Here is a 22,461-nt window from a genome sequence, read left to right as displayed (position 1 = left end):
TCCCAGTGTTGGCAATGAGTTATCTCAACCACCAGTTTCCCTTGGCCCTGCAGTTTTGCCTCCAGCGGTACCCTCCTCGCGACCTCACCGCCAAAAGCGCCCACCCGAGCGCTTGAAGGACTATTCTCTCTCGCAGTGAAGCCACCAAGTAGTGCTCCTTTCCTAGACCAATGGGACTTGGTCAGACAAGGAGGGGCCGGATGTGAGCGCCCGCATGCGCACTATAGCGTAGCGGCCTATCTAATCGGCAGCGCCACCTGCGGCGCCTTTACTCAGATAAACTCCAAGGCCAAGCGAGGGCCGGGGACACGTTTTATCAATCTCGCTCCCGCCTCCGGGGCGGTCGGCACGTTTTCATGTTCGAATAAAGCGCATTCTTCTCGTTCACAACGCCTCTCAGCCTTCATGCCTAGCCCGCCCAGCCCTCACACTCTAACCCGGGTGCGGCGATGGCGTAGTGGTTAGATTATCCAGCTTATTGTAGCGGAGTTTAAAGGAGGCAGGTATAGGCTGATTGTTACAGAATTCGACTAGCTTTTTGCGGACGAGTCGAGTGGTTGGTGAAAAATATTCTGAGCCACCAATGTTTCTTTGTTTTAATTGGCCTCGGATGGCTAGCAGTTGCTCTTTAGATTTAAAGTCAGTAAGCATGACAATTATTGAGCGGAATTTCACGGGAGAAAAGAAGCCCAACCTGTGCGCCCTCTCAATTAGACTGTCTGTGAAGGAACCAAGAACTGACGAGTTGATGCCTGGTTGCCACCAGCCCATTAAGCAATATACTTTAATACCCAGACGCTGTAAGTTTAGATAAGTATCGTAAAAGCTAGCGTGTTAACATTATGTTTTGCGAAGTTCAAACAAAATTGGCCCGTATCTGCATGTTAATCTGCAAATGTCATCGAAAGACGATAGTCTTGCGTGTGGAGAGAGTGAACAGGACATTTATTTGATGTTCTGCGCAATAAAATCAGCGAATGCTATTCTGGAGGTGCTGCATTGCCTCGAGCATGCTGCGGAGGCGAACGAGCACATGAAGTCACGTCACACATGAGACATGAGTGCCATCTGGCAGTTTTCTTAGAAAACAAAGCGCGTGGCTTTGAGACGGGTGTGTGCGCCCATCTCAGAGGAGATAAGGTGTAACACGCAAGATGACGGGTAGGTGCCACCACCGTCTCGTCTTAGCAAAGCGTTGGAAACACTCGGCTTTCCGTGCAAGTGTTGCATGGTGAGCGCAGCGTGAAAAGCGCTTAGGTCCTTAAAATTACTAATGTATGCCTTTTCTAGCAAAAGACGCACATGCAGAACATATACGTGTTGTTATGGTGCCCCAGACATGCACAATAATTGTTTTTTCATTGACAATTGCACAAGCATGAACGCTCAACCTTGAGCAACATTGGTGGGCACTGCTGATGAGGTCAACCCATCCAAGCCGTTAAAAGTAGACAAACAGACAAATGTACAGACAGACAGACAGACAGACCAAAATTTTTGCGTCGAAGGTCCCCAAGAAATACTATCGTCTTTAAAAGTTGATCCGTCCGCGCCGTTGTCTGCTTTTCTCCAATGCCGTAGGGGCAAGCCGCGGATCGATTTGAAATACGTCACATGTTACGTGACTGATTCTTCCGCAGTTCTGTCCGTCGTGAAAATGCACCTAAATATTAAACATAACGTAGAATTGGCAGCTAGCATCCACAGGTCGACTTCAACCATATATGTTCTTTGCTTCAACAATCTAGCAGACTGCTTTAGACGCTGCCGCCATCTATCAGCTACAACACGACAAGGCATTCGTCTGTTTTCGTTTCTTGTTATGGCCTCCGTGGTCTCCAACAACGGCCTCCGTTTTCGTGGTTTGGCCACTTTGGCTGCTTTTGGCGGTTTCATCATTCCTCACACGAACAGTGCACCGCTTGGTTGGCATGGGAAGCATGCGATTAGTAACTGTGCAAACAAACCAATGAGCAAGCGTTGATATGTGGTTTATGTGATGTCACTGTGTGTGCCTCAAGAACAGGCGGTTTTTGTGGCTTGTTTGAAGCTTGTCGCCTATTCTGTGAACCAGTTGTTTTCATACGACGTTGGCGAGCTTTCCTCGGTAAGCTCATGTAGCTTTTTGTTCATTCTCAGCCTGTTTTGCGAGCCCGTTCTGTGTTCAGCGACTTTTAGGGGCAAATCAAGATTTCTATGCTGGTTTATTGGCAACTGTTTGTGCTTTACGTCAACCTGTACAGCATGCGTGCAGTGCATAGTTTCAGCCGCGGGAAACAGAAACGGACTCTCTGTATGTATTTTTTTTTTTCTGTTACAGTTGAGTCATGGATCCTCCTGTTCCGAAACTATCAATGGATACTGTATCCACTCTAGACGCTTCCGATACTGGTGAGTGAATGTTCCTTTCGTCTATATCCTAGCATTTTATTATGGTGGGGGGGTGGGGCTAGTATGTGTGTGTGCCCCACTCCCATGTGCATGTGCATCAGCATCTGTGCGGGTATGCGAACTAAACGAATGTATGCTAACGAAAAATTTCTGGTCCCTGTCGCGGTAGCTTGGCAGACATTCTGCCGCGCTGATGAGGTCAAGGATGAGAACTTGATTCCCTGCCAAGGCTCCAGCATTGATTATAAAGGGGTGAACGCAAGTAAATTTAGGCGCACTTTAAATAACCCCAAGTTGTCAAAATTGAGCCTGTGTTTCTCACTATAATTTGTCGCATAAGTAGACCGCGGGGATCATCATAGTGTAGCCACAAAGACACAAGAAGACACGGAGACATACAATACTGGGGCTGCCACGCATTTGTACCCTAGACACACTATTGCCCTTCTCTAAACTACATTAATGTGCACTACGTAGCAAGTTCCATTGTAATCTGCAGGACCGTGAGATATGCCTTCCACCACCACTTCATCGCCAGCTCAAGTTAATGACATCTCACGTCGGTTGATGCTAGAGATTATTTAGCTTTAGCATGTTTCATTGTAATCTGCAGGAGCGTGGGATATGCTTTCCACCTCCGCTTCATTGACAGCTCAAACTAAGGAACACTTCTTGCATAGGTTTATGCCAGAGATGTTTTAGCTTACAACAAATGGGCAGCAAAGGGCTTGTGCCACAAGTGTTTGCTTCCACTCACATAGATGTGACACTGACTGAATTCAGTTTTCTTTAGTTGTGTGACACTTGTTTTTAATGTAAACCAATTATTGCCATTGCCTTCTATCACTTGGCTCATGGTTATGGAAGTACATTATACTGCACCCAAGCTAGCCACATATTGTGTGAGACAGATGGTCAGTGTTCACTTACAGCAATCTTATAGATACCAAAAGTTATGCTACTCTGCCAAGAGGGACAGAGGCGTAGGTGAGGTGAAATTTTAGAATTTGCAGCTGCAAAATTTAATCTGCTCATGTAAGCCAGTGCAAATCGCAGATCTTTAGGAGATTCCTTCATCCTGCAATAGATGTAAAATAGGCTGATGATGACCATGTCTTGCTACACCATACCAAAGCTCTGCCACACATTCAAGCATAAGTTGGGAAGCTTTGCCCTGCTAACACCTCTATTTCTTTCTTAGTGCCAATGTAGTAAGTTCCTTAATTGGAATTATTGGTCTGTTTTAGTTCAGGGAGTTGTAGTGTGCAACATGACAGGGTAAGACTGCTTGTGTCACACATGCGTTTGAGCGTGCAATGCTGCTGTTCCCATGGAAATGCGGTAGACGCACTGTCCCTCTTCTATGTGATGCATCTGTCAAGTTTGTTCCTTTATACTCCTTCCTTTGTGGCTCAAAGCAATACCATAAGCACCTCTCAGCCCTCCTGTGTCATGCTTTAAAGCCAGTGCATGCAGCAGCATCGCAGTGGCACGTCCCTATTGGTAGCACACCTACCGACATGAATAGAGGCATGCCATCTCAAAACACCGCATCTCTTAGAAAGCCAGCGTGACAGCAAAGGTAGTTATTATGGAGGATTCAAGATCCTGTCGTACAGATAGAAATGCAACTCAACACAAAATAACTTCCTCTGACTTTGACGAGGCACCATCTGAAAGTACTTGCTCCCATGAGTGCATAGCAGGTGTGAAAACTAGCCGCTGGGGGAAAGTAGGAAAGGATGATAGGAGAGGATGATAAGTTGGATTGGGTGGATCTGACTGGAATTGATAAAATAGAGGAGGTTCTGGCCTTACATAGATGGTGCAAAACACTTATAAAAGGCAAGTATGCACAACATTACCTTGAGGGCACCAACTTTCAGCTGGTCATTTGTTCTTGAGGTGCCACCGGAGGCTATGCTCAAAAAAAAAAAAGAGAGGGAGTAAGGGAAGGGGTGAAAGTATGAACTTCTGTACAACAATATGCAAACTAATTTCTCTTCTCTGCCATTTTCGGTGCCTTGTGATTGCCAAATGCTCGCCATTTATTTCCTTTCAGTGTTTTAAAAAATGTGTTGACATTCGTGTGCCGATGTGCATAAACATTTGCTGACATTCATGTCCAGCTGTGGGTAAATAAATAGCCTGGAGTGGAGCGATATGACTAGTCTATTCTAAGCACTCCTTTCTCAGTGGGACATATTACACTGTATAAATTGTACAAACTACAGTGAACTTTGAATGAACATTCAAGGCTCCAATCCAGAAGGCCTAGATTCAGATTTGAGTATTTTCTACACTGCACAACGACATTCGTGTCTTCGTTACGCTGTGTCAAAAATGCTCAAGTACGGTCACCCAACTAGCCCAGCTTTAAACCTTCTCCAGATTTAGATGTTGCCTTAGCTAGAGAACATTTATTTTATTCATGGCGAGTCATGGGATGAATTTTACCTAAAGCAATTCTGAAATTGCTGTAATAGTTTCATTATTAGGCTAGTTGCCCATCACAAATGGAAGTATGCATACATTCACAGCAATGTAAGCATCTGCAAACTACTCCGAAGAGCCCCTCACCAGGTTTGGCTATTAGAAGCATGTATGATTTGTAGATCGCTCAATGGCAGTTTCTGTAAAATATCGCATAAAACAGTTTCATCGTGCAAAAACTCAATTTCATCAGAAGGCCTGCACCCTTACTTAATATGAAGCTGTGGTTTGAGCAACAATCGCGTTCAAATGTCCTTGCATTACACGCACTGCTCGGACCACCACTGATTCAGGAACACGACTTCAGGGCCTATGCTGTGCAAAACAAAGAAAAGTGCATTATAGTTATGAGTGACTCTGTAGTGTTAATCTTACTAACTGGAATTCTTTAATGGGCTCCTAAATCAAACGTCATTTTGTAACCATCGAAATGTGGCCTCAAGGAATCAAACCCATGTATGCAAGCTTAGCAGCATGACACCTTACCTGGTAAGCTACAACTTAGTACAGTAGTGAATGCAGTGATGCATGGTAGGTAGCTTAGTACGTGGGTTGATACATGTTACCTACCATTAAAAATGGGCAGAGAGAGAGAGGATCGTTAAACTGAGGTGGTTTTTTTTTTCCACCATCAGAAGCCTGCAATGTAGGAAGGCTGGCAACCCATTAATGGCCTGTGTTGCCATTTTCTTGACAATTGAAATCATCCATTGTTCCAAGTTTTGATTTTTGTCTGTCTTCTGTGCACTTCTGTATCTCCCCTTACATTACTTATGACAGTGAACTAATATTAACCATTTGCAGTCCGTTTTAGGGCTGGGCCATGACAACACAACACGACCGTAGTTGTCCGCTGTCAGGAACCGCCCATGAAGGGTGTTGGGGGTTTAAAAATTGATTCTTGTCGCTGCAATTGCAGCACATAATTTTGTTTACATGATGTGCCATCTCTTGATAGATATGTGAGCTTTGTTTGTTGATGTTTGCTTATCTTTACACTAGGATGCTGCACAGTGTTCAAAAAGGCTTATGGAGCCCAGAGCACTCTCACTTGCATACCGTTCGCAGATAAGCATAGCCACTTTTTCAACGCACGCGTTTGATGGTGGTGCTTTCAGCAAAAATCATGATGGCTTTAGTGAGGAAGAGAATTATGTGCCTCCATCAGATTGCGATGACAGTGATTCGACAGAAGCGACGGACCAAGAAGGCGACGACAGTGGGGACAGCACCTCTGTTGACAATCAAGGAAACACACAAGAGAGTAGAATGCTTTGAACGATATCACATGCTACTCAAATATCGGTAAAGGAGTTGCCTGCAGAATGCAAGGGAAAAATAAGTATCTTGCAAGTTTTTCTTGCACAGTTTATTTTTCTTCACCGAGCCAGATACTGGCAAAATTAGTTTCGGACTGGAACAACTGTAAAGAGGGAGAAAATTTCGGATAGCAAAAGGTTAATAAGAACACAGACTAACCATAGTTTTGTGGTATTTGATCTTTTTTTTGTTGTTGGTGTTCGCCTTGGCTGATCAATGAAGTGGAGGATGTACTGCTTTTTTTTTTCCCAATGAAAACCTTAATTCGTTAAATCATAGATCCTTAGTATTTCATTTTGAAAATATCATAAATTATTTTTTCCTAAGGACTTTGTAACCTTGATAAAGCTTATGCTTATGTAATGTGGAGTCGTGTTACCACAGCAGTAAACCATGGGTGTAAACTATGGGCAACATCTCCATCTTTCAAAATTTGTGTATCGTATGGTAATAAAAGCAAGGAATCGTTAAACATCGAAAAGGTTAAATGGGTGGTCGCAAAGTAAATTGGGCACCGCCTTTCTTGAATACACCCCTGGGCTATATTGCAGTCTGTTGATGGCATGAATAAGGAAAGACTGTCCTTATCAGTGCACACTGGTGCTTGATGCTTAGCAAATCTTGTTCATGGGTTGTGTTGCTGGCAGTATTGATGTTACACTGAATAATGGCCTGAAAGCATGGCTCTAACAATTACCTGATGGTACATGATTATGTGCAGGTCAGCAAGGTCAGCTGGTGAGACGGGAGGCATTTGGCCTGGTGCCACATCGACGGATTCCACACTACCTTTTGTTAGAATCTGTCTTGGAGCAACTCTGTGGTTTTTATGAAAGTGATGACTCTCGTCGTAAAGAATTATATGAAGGCAAGCATATTTTTATGTATGGCATGCCTTGTGTCTGACATCTGCTTTTATTATATTATTTTTTTTTTACAGGAGTGAGAAGACAACTCCGTCGACTTAAGGTAGGATTTCTATGTGAATTACTTTCAAATATGCATCTTCACTGGAAAGAAAATATAAACTTGAAAGGGTTTATTGTTATCTATATGTAATTTTGTATTTAGTTAAAGGGTTGTTATCGTCTATGCAAAATGTCTGCATATGTACACTGTCGTCCTTTATGAAAGGGAACACGCGAACACGTGGCCTGCGCTCTGCGGGGGCTGCCTACAGCACCATCAACCGACAAGTGAAGAAAGCACGTTCGCTTTTGGCGTCATCTAGGGCCAAGCAAGATAATGAGTTGTGGCCGGTAGAGAAGCTCTGCTAGATTACGTTCCCTCACCGCTCGAGTGGCAAGCGATATTGGGCAATTATTGCAGCCTGTGCCGTGGTCGCACACAACGTTTGATATGTTTGCAATAAACTATGCACTGCAGGCCAGAGCAGAGAGGGAGTGCAATCTAGCAGCACTTGTCTGCCGGCCATAACTCATTATTTTTTTTTGGGGGGGGGGGGGGGGGGGCAACAGATGACGCTGAAGGCAAATGTGTTCTCTTTTGCTGTCGGTTGATGGTGCTGTAGGTAGCTGCCACAGAGTGCAAGCCACGCGTCCGCGTGTTTCCTTTCATAAAGGACGACAGTGTACATGGTGGCTATGCAGTATCTCAGTAGTTAGGAATGAAGCCATGAAGATTAAAAATTTATAACAAGAATATTCATAAATTGTGTTTAAAAAAGTTTGTTTTCAGTGAACGTTCTTGATCACACCATATAGCTCATTTCTGCACCATTCTTTGGGAGCCCTGAGCTCTCATTCAGTTATAAAAAGCAAAAAGAGGCAGGTTACTGCATTGGCGTTTGGATGAACTGCACTGAGCTACAAGTCGGTGATTTATATTCAAAGTTGCTTGATATATTTAATGCGATAATGTTAAAGAGCTCGTTTTGCAGAAAATCCGGATTTGTGCTAATAGTATCGCTGTATGTTGCGAGTGGAAAATCTGTGTGTGTGTAAAAATTTGACAGATGCAAACACATAAACAATAAAAATTTGTGGTCCTGGTGAGAATAGAACCTAGGCCTTCTGCATGGCAAGCAGGTGTTTCAGCAATAGAGCCACGCAACTGTTTCAAATTCCTTAGTAAAGAAATGCTATGAGAATGCCGTGTAGTTGGATGAGTCTCCTTGACGCGTGTCACAAAATATAAAAGAATAGAATAGCACCAAGCGTTAAAACATGCGAATTGTGTAATGAGTGGATGGTTAAAGTGGTTCACCCAAGTGTGCAGTGGCCCCTGGCGTCTTACGGATGCCCAGTGTGTACTTCGCCTATTTGCAAAAGGAAGAATAATGTTGTAGTGGGCACTTCAATACCGTACTTGCAGTATGCATTCTAGGATGGTTTGAAATGCCCAATGTTACGCTCGCGAATGTTCCCTTCCTTGCAGCACGATTGAAGGCAATGTGGACGGGTCCCAAATACCGTGTATGATGTACAATTACCAGAGGTTTTTATGGGCTTAAATTCAATGAATAACTGGGTGTATCAAACTTAGCTTTGTGTGTGATACTTACAGTTCAGTAAAAAGTTCAGTTTTATTTATATGGCAATATGTTGGCCGTTGAGTACTTTTTATAAAATTGATTTCTTAGCCTGTTCTTAGCCTATGATTACTATTTAAATAATTGTTGGCACTGTTTTAATCAAGGCACGATTTTAAAATGCTTCACAATTACTGAGCATTTTTTGTAGGTGGCTGCATTGAAAGTAATGTAGGTATTTTTTTAAGAGCAGCTTGTGTTCAATGTTGCTTAGGGGTAAAGGAAGTGCTTTGTAGAAGAAAAGGTCCTGTCAGTGGTGCTACTACAGTGTGTTTACTTTCATATTCAACCACTTTGCCTCTTTTGCAGTTGTTAGATCCCACTCCAGAGCTCCAGGAATTGTGCTCCGTCAGGGTAAAGTTTCGACATGCTTTCAGTTGTTTGATCCAGAATGTCAGGAAAGACATTCAAGGACACGTAGTAAGTATGTCAACATGTTACTAGTAAACCTTCACTGCTGTTAATCAGTAAACAAATCATTTCGGGTGAACATCTGTGAGTTATTGAAAAGATACTAAAGGCAAACATTGAAGCTATCTAGACTGTTAGATTACTGTACCAGAAATCTTGCAATCTTGCAAATATTTTCAGAAAAATAGCTTTTGTGTGTCAGGCAAATAAAGCATGCTTAAACTGTGGCTGAGTTGTTTCAAGACGTTTAAAATCAAAAAAGCAAATTAAAGATTCCTATTTTTGTATTATTTCTGCCCTAAAGACTAGGTAGAAAAAGGGTTAAATTCCAAATATCATGCGTTAACATTGTACGAATTCACATGTGCCGTGTAGCTTGTGTCCCATAGACTTTTGTACCCAGCAGCACTTTATGAGGTCTTTCACTACATGTATGTTTTGCTGAGAAACATTGAAAGGGTGTTTGTTTAATTTTAAGGCACTGTTTCTTGCAGCCTAGTGAGAGTTTGGATTGTATACCTGGGTAAGTCCCCATCTTTAAAAATATTTCCGTATGTTGTTTGTTCTCATTTAATTTCACACTAGAGCTGCTACTGTATGACATCTACCAATTTACAGCCTGTTTATGGCACCTTTTACAAAATACTGGTCTTCTTGTAACTGTTGTCTACTTCTACTCTAATGAGTTCTGTAAGAACGCATTTTCAGTTTCATTATTGCTCATTTCTCTGTGCCTCCTTTATTGGTTAAGAGCCAAGGCATCACCTTGACAGAGGAAGAGTGTAAATCCAGTTGGCTCAATTGCATTAGGGCCAGTCAACACTGAGCTTACTTGTGCCACATCTTGCTCTATACACTTGTACCATTGGTGGTTGGTCATCATTTTTTTTAATTGACAAAAAATTGCCTGCAGTCAGATTACTATTCAAGCAAAGAGTGTCAGTTGACAAATTCAGTCTATACTGTATTTGCATCTAGCAGAGCTAAGTGTCTTGTTTAGTAATTCAGTGAGTCATTTCCCCTCTCCCCTATTGACACCCAGAAAATACTATTGCAGAAACTGTTTGCCCCTGTTGAATTACTTGCTTTGCTTAGGTGCATCTTATTTTACATATACCTTTTCACCTTCATGAACCCATGCACAGTCGCATTAAAGTCAGCATAAAGGTTCTGGTGCCACTTCTCATACTGCAATGGCTGTTTAATTGGCACATTAATATATTGCCAGTTCAGTTGTTGTGAAGGACTCACCAGATTGGTAGAGTCCATTCATTTTTGGTATCCTTTTTATACAACAATGTGCGATGAAATGGTATTTTGCTATTTTAAATGCTAATTATATTAAATAATGTATATTACTTGTAACGAACACCATTTGGAACATTGTGTACTGCAGCTGTTTGTAATCATACTAGCGGAATATATACAGGGTGCCGTAGCTATCTCTAGGCAGAGTTTTAAAATGTGCCGACGCACTATATGACGATGCAACCAAATGCAGGTCGTTGACCAGTGCCTGGAGTACGTCACGGTATTTTTTGGTTATGTTAATGCCCTAGTTAGGCTGTTTAATTAAGTGACCTTTAAAGCAATAAAAGTGTGCAAAAAAAATTTGTGAAAAAGATGTAAATCAATTTGCAATATGTCTGATTAGACAGTTCCTTACTTAATCAGTATTAGTGTTCTTATGCTTACTACAGAAGCTTGCAAAATAAAAAAAATTCCACATGACATATCTGCTTCCTCTCCATATTGCAGTGCTACCAAACATTCTGCATGCCAATGATCGTAGCATTTGGCTGGGTGTGCCGTCTCGACAGCGCTGCGATGACGGTGCTAGCTGTGTGATTGCACTCATGTTGCTAACAATGACAGAAGCAATAACCGCTATGTTTGCTTGTCGTTTCAACAGCGCCTTCTCTATTTTATCAATGCGGTCAGATGGGCCCGATCCAGCCGTTCACCACTATCCCTTGACCCTTTCCTGCTGTTGCTCGTCGCCTAGCCTTCGCGTGGGCTTTGAGTTCATAGGAAAGATAGTCCTCATGCAGTGCGTCACGATGGGAATAATATAAAGTAATTTTTTGTTTCGTTGTGCACAAATCCGTGGGGCTGCATCTTGCATTCCTCTGATCGCAATGTTGGCAGTCACGCTGGCTCTGTAAGTGATACGGTGTTTTGAGATAGTGTGTCGCCGTTCACGATGCTATGTGGACAACCCATTGGGACGCGTCAAGGTGACGCCACTGCATAACTAGCGCTGCGAGGTGGCGGCAGAATTGCTTCCAGCCATGAAGGAACAAGTCTGACAGATGTATGATATTGGAGAGGGACACAGGTCTATCGCGTCTCCGTGGGAAAAGTGCTCGGAAGTACGTGGGATGCAAGCAGTCCTGCCTCTCGTGTGGCGTCGCATCATGACCACTCTCTGAACTAAGGCAGACCAATGGCTTCCGTTGAAGCGCGTGTTTGCATTGGCACTGAATGAAATAAAGGAGGCGTCTAATGGCTAAGGTACTCGGCTGTTGACCCGCAGGTCGCGGAATCGAATCTTGGCTGCAGCGGCTGCAGTAATGATGGAGGCAGAAATGTTGTAGGCCCGTGTGCTCAGATTTGGGTGCATGTTAAAGAACTCCAGGTGGTCAAAATTTCCGGAGCCCTCCACTACAGCGTCTCTCATAATCATATGGTCGTTTTGGGACGTTAAACCCCACAAATCAATCAACGAAGTAAAGGAGGTGATGGTTGTTATGAACCGCCATGAGGAAGGCATATAGTTTGTACATGAAGCATTAGGGAGCACTGCAATAACTCTGCTCATAGGCGCGCATGCGAGCAGGCATGTCATGAGCTATTCTTTGTATTCTGCGGGCATCTGTAGTAAGTAGAAAAACACTAATACTTACTATACATATAAGGTTATAGTTATAAACCTTCATCCTGAAAATTTTGTGCCCAGCTTTTTTGCCTCGAAAGTTAAACATGCCTAATTAAGCAATTAATAACAAGAGAAAAAATAGTGCGCCATTCTCCAGGTAGTAGTCAGCAACATGAATTTAGTCGTGTTGTCATACAGTACGTCGGCATATTTTCACTCTGGCCAAGGATAGCTGGCACATCCTGTATTTAAATAGCACTCAATTTTTATGGCCTTTGTTATGATTGTTCATAGACTGCATGTATAATGGAGTAGCTGAAGTTTTTGAAATTTGTCATGTTGAGGATTCGTCTGTACACCCAATGTAATTTAAGGGGAGACGCCACTCGAAGACACTTTTTTTTTAATATTTACCCTAGTGCAATGAAACTTGAGCTGCTTATGGAACTTTTTATGCCGATTTCAAATATATAATTAGTTTTCTTGCAAGTTGCATACTTTTAGCTCTGCAGCATGACAAAGTGAGAACCTTCATACTTTTAGCTCTGCAGCATGACAAAGTGAGAACCTTAACCCCTTTTGCCCCCCCCCCCCCTCTTTTCATCCCTAAACTTTCGTAATTTTTTACTATTCATAGTTCATATTGTTTCAAATAAAGTGTAGAATGCAAATAACTAATTAGGAAGCACATACAAAGTATGTAATAGGCGTGAAAAATAATACACGTAAAAAGCCCATATTTCACCTACCCTAGTAAAGGTTTACCTACAATTTTTTATTATACAATAAAACATTGAAATTTAAACTAGATAATTGTATTTTTCATACTTTAGAAAAAATTTGGGCAAAATTTCATGCAGATCCGAGCACTAGAAGTGCCGAAAAAGGAGGGGCACATTGAAAAAAAATGGCAAAATTTGTGTTTTGAGAAAAACTATTTTTAAAGTTAGAATTGAGTTTTTATTTATGAGATATCATTAAATCTGATGAAATTTGCCCACCAAAAATAACAATCCCTTTTGTAGTGACCACTGCCACTAAAATACGCCAGCACCGTGAGTTTGTCTCTCTTGGCTTTTTCGAGCCGACTCCTCGCAGACATTTTGCTCACAGACAGCGCCATGAAACGCTTGCCAAACTTCCGCTCCATCTGGCAGAGCCTTGTGCCAACTGCAAGCTAGGAAGAAGTTCGACAGGACAGCGAAATCCAAACTAAGTCCAATGTCATGCCATTTTGCGGCCATGTTTGTGCCACATACCGTCATACATAATGGCAATGTCATCTCTGCTAAGTTCCCTCACTGCGAGCTCTTTCGACCTCACAAGATTGGCGCTGACTTCGTCCATTGTCGCATCACGAACTTTGCGGCTGACGGGTGTGAATGACTTTGGATGCATTGGCTTTTGCAAGCCAACTGCCGCAAGTCGGAGCAGCTGCTCGTAGCCTATTCCTACAGAGCACGCCGCACATCGACTTTTACTTGCGAGCAATGGCTTTTTTCATTCATAACGGAGATAATTGCACGAGAAAAGCATTGTTCAGCTGTGCTGCTCAACAAGACATGGATCCCGCAAATAGGCTTTACAGCACATACAGGTGCACAGCTGCCAATGGCGGTCCCCTATCCGTACCATGTGATAAGCCAGTCGCGGCGCCCGAAAAACGCACAGAAGCGTTCTTTTTTTTATTTCTTGCGCTGCATCAGCGAGGGAAAATGTTATTTGAAAAGTGAGGCTCAACTCTTTGGCTCATGTGATCAACAATGGCGAGCGGCGGCGCAATATTGGCGGCAAGGTGCTCGAAGACTGCACACTTTGGACCTTTTAATAGGCACCTTGTGCTCTTTAGATGCAATTTTAAAGCATTTTCAGTTAAGTCTTGACCTCTATTTTTTTTTTTGTCATAATAGTAGAGATACTAATCTTATCAAAACAGGCAAATAAAAAAACTGCAATTCTGAAAAAAAACTCTCACTTCTCCACGCGCATCTCCCCTTTAATACACACAACTTGCTCACCGATTCGTTTGATCCCCATGCAAAAACTTTTTGGTGTCTGTAACAAAATTGAAGGTGCATTGAGATTGATGAATCTGTCTTTGTTTATTCTAACTTTTGTCGCCAGGCCAACACTTGACCTCACACTTCGCCTCGATGATGTTGTGTACCACCAGAAACGTTATGAATATGACTTTGAAGAAATTGAAAAAATCGCAGAAGGAGGATTTGGAATCGTTTGTAAAGTAGGTGGCACAGTACTGAAGTTAGTGATGCCATTTGCTAGAGCATTGAAAAAAACACTTGTTCCTCTTATCATTTTTGTGTGTCACACTTCATTTAGGCCAGGAGAAGAACAGACCGTCAAATTTACGCTGTGAAGAAGATCCCTTTCAAGTATTGCAATACAAAAGTCCTAAAGCAGGTAACCTTTGTTTAGTCACATTCCAACTTCCTTGCAGCTGCTTTTATTGCTTTTGTGTGGTGACTTTGACCTATATAAGCTGAAAGAAACGGGCTAGGCGAGGTGTGAATTTGGGCATGTATTTAAAATGTGACAAGGAGCTTTGCTTACTAGTAATCCTTCAATGAGGCAGCACTCTTTAATGGGTTATGAAACATTCTCCAAAAGTTTTAAACTGTCTGTGTTTTCAGAATTCTGGCAGTCCATTTAATACTATACCTTGACTTGTTTGGTTCTCTGTGCTCAATGAATACATAAAAAAACGCAGTTTTCGTTTCCCAGCTCACATTCCTGTCAACTGTGCGACTGACGTCACTTTAAGATGGCCAATGAAGTTTCTCTGTCGCCGACAAAACATGGCGACGCAGTGATGTTTTTGAGCCTTAGTTGACCGTGGTTCCTAGCATCATAGTGTTTAGTACCTCACCACCATCCAACTTTCCCGAACTACAGCGTTGTCTGCTTGAGGGGAGTCGGTTCAAGAACACGGCAGCGGCGGTCGTGACGACGGCGAAGAAGCCTACGCCCTGCAAGCACTCGCATTGAGACTGCGTGGCAGAGCCTCCGCTTGCGGAAGCCCGACCATGAATTTCCACTCTATGTCCATACTACCGGGGAACATCGTGGTTGATAGCTTGAAACAATGCTCAGTGCTGCGGCTCGCTGGGCAGCTTGTGAGAATGAACCTTGTTTGCACTTTGATAAGTTATGCGTGCGGCACGGTCTAACGACGCACACGGTTGACGTAGCAAGGGCTAAGCGTTCGACATATATTGCGATTCAGCGTCCTATCCAGCGTGAGACACCGCACACAGTGTACGACGATTCACAACACATGGGGTGAACGAGCCATCAGTGCTCAGGAACCGCCCACGTACGGCATCTCGGTTTGCACACTCGGAAGACATTGTATCCTCTTACAAAATAAACAACCTCACACAGTCATGATTCGTTGCCTAATAGCATTGCTAACAAAGCTACGCCTTCACGAGCGACAAACATCGCCACAGCTCACATTCATTCTCGACTCTGAGCATAGGCCAAGGAAGGCTGACATTCTTCGTAGCGCCGCTCGCTTTCCAACATGCGGCCGGCTGGTTTGCCGAGACGGTCGGTGCCACTATTTGTTTACCTGCGAAATGGCCTTCCATCACGGCTCGGTATCTCGTTGGTAGTTCGGAAACAGACGTTGCCTAGCAGGAATAGCACACTTCAAGCATCAATATATTCAATCGTCAGTTATTTCTCATCAGAAATAGTTTATCCAACATTTACCATGCCGCCGGCAACAACGATATGCACAAATACCCAGGCAATCAGGGCTATCGGAGCGGCGAGAAACAAAGCTTGCGACGGGCGCCCACCAGTGGTGCCCCTTGTCACGCTCCCACGCTGCCATTGGCCGCGGCCGCCACTCCAGTGCAGTTGCCACGCCGCTGCATTCAGCAAGTTGGGTGCTTCCTCAGCAGATCACTCATTTTAACTGCACAGAATACAACTCAAAGTGCAAAAATTGCTTTATTTTTTTTTAGGTTTTTATAAATTATCACTGTGGAGCAATATAAAGCTAGCGCCGTGTTTTTAACTTCTCTTAATGTGACGTTTCATCTACGTCACATATTAGTGCCTATAGTGGCGTATGGTCGCTTGCAATTCTCAAAAAACTGTGACTTATAATGGTCGTCATTAATTACAGAATGGATATTGTGCTGAAATATATTGGAATTCGTATGTCCGATTTCTATTAAATCAGGGAAAATTGAAACCGAGAAGTTTCACTTTTCGTTTCACGACACTTTTAAATGCTGCCCCCTTAAGCTTAAAGGAACCATATTAAGTCCTCATGTCAAATTTCATTTTGTTCACACTGCTACTGTAGTAATTTTCGTTTTTTCTTGTTAGGTGTTAAGGGAAGTGGAGCTTTTGGCTCAACTTTGTCACCCTAATATTGTGGCCTACAAGTCGGCATGGATTGAAAATGTGACCGACTTTATGACGAAGTTACATTCAGCCGATTTTGATAGCTTTCAAAGGTTTGTAAAAAAAAATTTTTCATGTCAAGTCTTGTATGTTTTGTGTATTAGCCAGCTAGATTTCCTGTGATGTGACAGTATCTATCCCCCCCCCCCCTTTTTCTTTAGTGAAGATCTTGTGACAATACTTTTGCAAAAAAAAAAGAAAAAGTGCTTGTTCGAAACTTCCATTGTGTCTACTATTAGCTGGTTGGCGAAGTTTTTTTTGCAATAGTTTTTTTTTAATATGAGTGCGTCCATTGCGATCACATTTAAATGGCAACAAAACTCTAGAGGCCTGTGTACTGTGCGATGCCAGTGCAGGTTCAAGAGCACCAGGTGGTAGAAATTTCCAGAGCCCTTTACTATGGTGTTCCTTGTAATTGTGGCATGGTTTTGGGACATAATGCCCCAGATATTATTATCATTAACATGGGCAATTCCACTCGAAAGGTCTCAGCCATTTTGGAGGACCATTTCAGATGTATTTAAAGGAAAATGCGTGCTGATTCACAATGTTGCAAGTACTGAACTGCTAGAAACAAAAACAATTTTTGGTTTCGGATTCAAAATTGTTGTATTGTCATCTAAGAGATCATCAGAAAAATGCATCCTGAAATTGTTGTTTCTTGTGCCAATACTAAATTTTGTTTATATATTAGGCAAAAATGTTTAAGGTATCAGCTCTACAATATTACTGCAATTTTTCTACGTTATGCACTCCAGAAATTTTTGCAAAATGGGCAGTCTTCGCATTTTTGCCTTTGTGATTTGCACCATATCTGAGTAATGCATACTTTCTCCATGGATGCATATTTTATGTTGAAAAATGCTTTTTTACCACTGAAGTTTTTAAATGACAAATTCGTAAAATTTCAGTAAGTCTTCATTTTGGCTCACTGCCCCGCCACGGTGGTCTAGTGGCTAAGGTACTTGGCTGCTGACCCGCAGGTCGCTGGATCAAGTCTCGGCTGTGGCGGCTGCATTTCTGATGGAGGCGGAAATGCTGTAGGCCTGTGTACTCAGATTTGGGTGCACGTTAAAGAACCCCAGGTGGTCGAAATTTCCGGAGCCCTCCACTACGGCGTCTCTCATAATTAAATGGTGCTTTTGGGACGTTAAACCCCACAAATCGATCAATCAATCATCAATCAATTTATTTTGGCTCACTGTGTGATGCAATTTACACCATGTGGTGCCTCAATTATAAATCAGCTGTAAAAATTATTTGCAAAAATTATTTATGAAATGGTCACCAAAATAGCTGGGACATTTGGCATGGAATGAATCATGCTATGTTTTTATTTACAAGAGTCCTTACAGTCCTCGTTAGTGGCATTGGGTATGGGGGGCATCACACATAGTGAATACATATTATCATACTAGATGAAATGGCTGAAAGCACACATATAACTTAATAAACACTAAAATATTGGCTTAGAATAATTGCAGAGGCAAAAAGAGCAAAGTAGTAGTTCAACACATACACAATTAAAATAAATTGTAGAGAACATCAACTGATACATTTTCTAAAACATTGTCATTGCAAAATAAAAAAAAGTTATAGGAGTACAAGAAATTAGAAAAAAGAAATAATGGACTCATGAATAAGAGATCATGAAACATACATAACGCGAAATAAATGTTATATATATTGACGAGTTTATGCAGAGGAATGCAAAGTAATGAGCAGAAGCCAGATTTTTAGGCACTAAAAAAGTGTGTTTTAGGCGCCAAAGACAGCCAGGTGAAACACTGTTTTAGGCCATAAGGTTATAAACACAGGCACAATAAATTCCTACAACACTTGAAAGAATTTCAAAAAGAGACGTCGGTGACTTGTGTCTATGACAAGAGGAAAAAAATATTGTTTAACATAGCACAAAAAAACCAACAGTTGAGCATAGGCACGCATATTTTACAATGTTTCGTTTTATTGTCTAGCATTGAGAGCCGAGTATCTACCATCCAATGAACTCTCTCCTGGGCCTCTTTCCTTTCATCGTGGCGAGGAAGGGCAGCACAGGAGCAAATAACCAGATCACTGATACCCCAGAAGTGATGGATTCCAGGTCTAATCGCATAGGATCGATTTCTCTCCTGTCAGTTAACACATTAAAGGGCATCTTACTAGGTTCGGGCATTTCAAACTGAGAAGCGTAATGGATGTACTGGGCACTCATGATCATGCCTCTTTAGATTCGTGATGCCACATGTCGTGGAATAACCAAACTTTCTACTGAAAGCCACTTGCCCTTCTTGCGGGCGTGTGCCCCAAGATGAAGGGAGTGACGGGCAGCAAGGATTTTTGTCCTGCTTTTACGTCACTCCTTTATGTTTAAATTGGTGCTCTGGCGTAGCTCACTGCACACTCTTCATCTGAACTTGGTTAAATGCCAGCTATGCGTATCTAGAGAAACCAACGAAATGTGTCCCGTCTCCTGAATATATTCTGCATATTAAACGGTACCTCATTAAGACCATTGCACGTGACATTATTCTAGTTGGCATGTGTGATTTGTGTCTTCTGTTGTATAGCATGAAGGAAGAGTACTTTGGTTTGTGCTAGCTGCTTCATATTTTGAAAGCGAAGCACAAAGACAAAGGGAAAAGAAAGACGGCACTCATTGTCTCCGTGTTTTTTCTTTTCCCTGTGTCTTTGCGCTGCCCTTTCAAAATAAGTATAATCAATGAAAGCTGGAAAAATAACAACACTCAAATGGAATCTCAGCTTGTTATATTTATTTTTGCTTTCAATGACCGCGCAATGCTATGTAGTAATCGATTCTCGTTTCGCCTCTGCCTCGGTAGACCAGTGGCTAGGGTGCTCCAATGCTCACCCAAATAACATAGTTTCAGTTCCAGCCGCGGCGGGTCTATCTAGATGGAGGTGAAAAGGTAAGATTCCCGCATAGTGCACGATGTCAGTGCACGTTAAAGAACACCAGATGGTCAACCTCCACTACAGCATACCTCACGTAAAATCACACATACTACCACGACCACTACTACTACTACCACCACCACCACCACCACCACCACCACCCCATTTTGCTTGCATTTGTCTTCTCGTCGTTCCTGCATCGTGCCTTCGCCAACCTTTCAAACACTTAGCTTGTATTTGGTGCGTCGTCTCTGACAGCAGTTTCAGTTGAGTGACGTCGTGTATCGTGGTCACGATACATGATCCATGCCGGCCTCTCCAAAAGTAAGCGCGCTGACTGATCCATCCCCAAAAAACAGGTAATACACAACAGGGAACGCCGAAACAACACAACATTGATGACGTACGTGTATGAGTAGGCTGCAGCACGTCATGCGCACATGACCTTGCTTACGCATGATCTTGGTGCGTGTGCATCATGCGATCCTACAGCCCCAATACCGAAAAGGAGAAGGAAAGAATTTGGCTTGCGATGACTACATGGGGCAAGAGGCAAGGGATTCAAACTTGCCTCTTCGCATCATGATTTTGTGGCTCGTATAGCGAACCAATCTGAAAAATCGCTATGGTAGAACACTTTTCATTGGGCATGCAAGAATTCCTAGTGTCTAACTACAACTTCTTATGTCACCTAAAAGCTGTGCTTAAAAAAATAAATTCAAACAAAACAAAAGCCGCGGGCAGATCACATTTTTTCACGAGGGCACTGTAGCAGATGGGTTACAATGTCAAAGAAAAAACGCCTTCATTGACACAGCACACGTGTTCTCTTCATAAGCCATTTCATTCAGTCATGAAACCAACAAAAATGATTTAATATAAAAATTAGATATGATATGGCATTCTAAAAATTTCAAAACGATTATCATTGTGCGAAGAGGACTGTTTAGGTACATTCGTTTTCGAATGAGTTTTATCTTGAAATGCTTGACATGGCTTTAACAGCAGTTCAATTTGACGTTATGATAGTAATTGCCATCCTAGTTTATTTTTTATGCTGGTACAGCTGTCACTTTTTGCCCCGCCGTGGTGATCTAGTGGCTAAGGTACTCGGCTGCTGACCCGCAGGTCGCGGGATCGAATCCTGGCTGCGGCGGCTGAATTTTCGATGGAGGCGGAAATGTTGTAGGCCCGTGTGCTCAGATTTGGGTGCACGTTAAAGAACCCCAGGTGGTCTAAATTTCCGGAGCCCTCCACTACGGCGTCTCTCATAATCATATGGTGGTTTTGGGACGTTAAACCCCAGTTCAATCAATCAATCAAGCTGTCATTTTTTGAGTAATGGCTTAGGACAAACATTGCAGCTCTGCTCAGTATTTTTTCATGTTTGTCTCTTAGACATATGCCAAAAGATTTCGTATGACACAAGCATATTCAGGCATAGAGTGAATGTATGCTAAATACACCATTGATTGTAAAAATGCCGGCGCTTGTCTCAGGTTTCGCGGTGTAAAGTATAACAATTTGATGGCCTTCTCCACTAGTGAATCAAAATGAGAATTCCATGAGTGGCCCTCCATGGTTTTTCATCCGTTCTCCACCTACCCGCGGCTGCATAAAAAAACCTACTGTTTCTTTCCCTCCGCGACACCCAGGTTTTCAGGGCGGTTCTACAGCCCCTTCAGTACACTGGACAGCTGTTGTAGAAGACGGTCGCCGCGTCCTCGGCCATATACGCCACTCTCATTTCCTTGTCCCATCTTTCATTCTCTCTCCTCATTCCCCTGCAGACGCTGAGACGTGCTTCCACTTAGGGCTGCAGAAATAGCATCTTTTGCACTCCTCTTGTTCCTCCTCCAATCGCTCGCAGCATGTCGGCTCTCTGGCATATGGTGGCCAGCGGGTGCCATTTCAATACATTTAGCGGTTGTTTTTTGGAAGTTGCTAGGACTTGATTACTTCGTTAAACCTTAGTGTTTGAAACCGTTATTCATGTAAAAAGGTGGCACTGCTATTTTCAAACTGCACTCAAAAACAATTTGGGCTTAAATAGCGCTCATATAAACCTTCAATTGGAAAATAGGCATTTATAGGCACTTATAGGCATTTTCGCACGACCACCAAAAGTAGGCATTTATAGGCACTATAAAAACACTATAAAAGCCCTTCTTAACCTCCAATTCATGCTCATTCATCAAAACGGCACGACTTGAACGCAAGGAACTAAATAGGCATTTGCCTATAATCCGGTTTCTAGTGATGAGTCAATGAAATTTATCTGGATTTTTTTACACAATGGTATTGGAAAACTCATTCCACAATTGCATGGCACAAGAAAGTGCCAACGAATTTAATTAGGGGTTGGAACAGCTCTGCCATTTGCACCATTGTGCGCCAAACTGGTTTGTCTGTGCCATCCTGTTCCTAACTGCTCCCGTTGCACCAAATTAGGTGATCAGCGCTGTACTGTGCTGCACTATCCAAAGTAAGCTGTAAGTTGCGACAGCCATCAATCCCTGTGTCCAAAAACATGGCTGAAACATTGTGTTTTCTGTTTATTTGAATCAGTTATACTTTTGGTTTCGTGAAGGCTGTGATCGCTTGAGCAGCAGTAGCTGTGAACTTAGATTCTGAAGGCATGGTCGCGATCGCTGGTGCGTGAATGGCTCCTGGACCTTTCCACAAACCGTGCTATCAACGATAAGAAACTGCCTGGCGCAGCTGTAATCTCTTACATTAATGTTTTGTAGAGTTAGGCGATATCAGATCTAAAAAGGTTAGCTGCCAGCCTTTGTATAACATTACTATTTGTTGATATCGCATTCATTTCTTCGCCATCCCTGTGGAACTTGTTTTTTAACTCAATAGCAGCGTTCAGAAATGCAAGAAAAGGTGCTTCAAAAAAAGGAGGGATTGGTGTCCGGTTCCCGGAACAAGCGAAAACTGGTACAGAAGACTGCTCACAAGGCGGGCTTGCCTATTCTGGTTTATTTAGCTGCTGTGCTCCACTATGCGGCTCTTATCGACTCGGCAGTTGATGCTCACGCGTTCCAAGTTTAAC

The 22,461-nt window shown here is 42.6% G+C and overlaps 1 protein-coding gene across 1 annotated transcript in view; it reads left to right on the top strand.

The window, feature by feature from the left end:
* Positions 1 to 1,967: 1,967 nt before the first annotated feature.
* LOC119176270 (eukaryotic translation initiation factor 2-alpha kinase 1) overlaps positions 1,968 to 22,461 on the top strand; it is a 71,185-nt gene continuing 50,691 nt past the window's right edge. Inside the window, exons 1-9 of the mRNA XM_037427471.2 lie at positions 1,968 to 2,107; positions 2,321 to 2,391; positions 6,926 to 7,072; positions 7,145 to 7,173; positions 9,065 to 9,175; positions 9,661 to 9,689; positions 14,169 to 14,286; positions 14,385 to 14,465; positions 16,407 to 16,537. Of these exons, the coding sequence (XP_037283368.1) occupies positions 2,328 to 2,391; positions 6,926 to 7,072; positions 7,145 to 7,173; positions 9,065 to 9,175; positions 9,661 to 9,689; positions 14,169 to 14,286; positions 14,385 to 14,465; positions 16,407 to 16,537 (710 nt within the window). The 5' untranslated portion in view covers positions 1,968 to 2,107; positions 2,321 to 2,327. The remainder of the gene's footprint in view (positions 2,108 to 2,320; positions 2,392 to 6,925; positions 7,073 to 7,144; positions 7,174 to 9,064; positions 9,176 to 9,660; positions 9,690 to 14,168; positions 14,287 to 14,384; positions 14,466 to 16,406; positions 16,538 to 22,461) is intronic.

The sequence above is a fragment of the Rhipicephalus microplus genome, chromosome X (genome assembly GCF_043290135.1).
Source record: "Rhipicephalus microplus isolate Deutch F79 chromosome X, USDA_Rmic, whole genome shotgun sequence".
NCBI lineage: Eukaryota > Metazoa > Arthropoda > Arachnida > Ixodida > Ixodidae > Rhipicephalus > Rhipicephalus microplus.
This window is presented reverse-complemented; position numbering and strand designations above follow the sequence as displayed.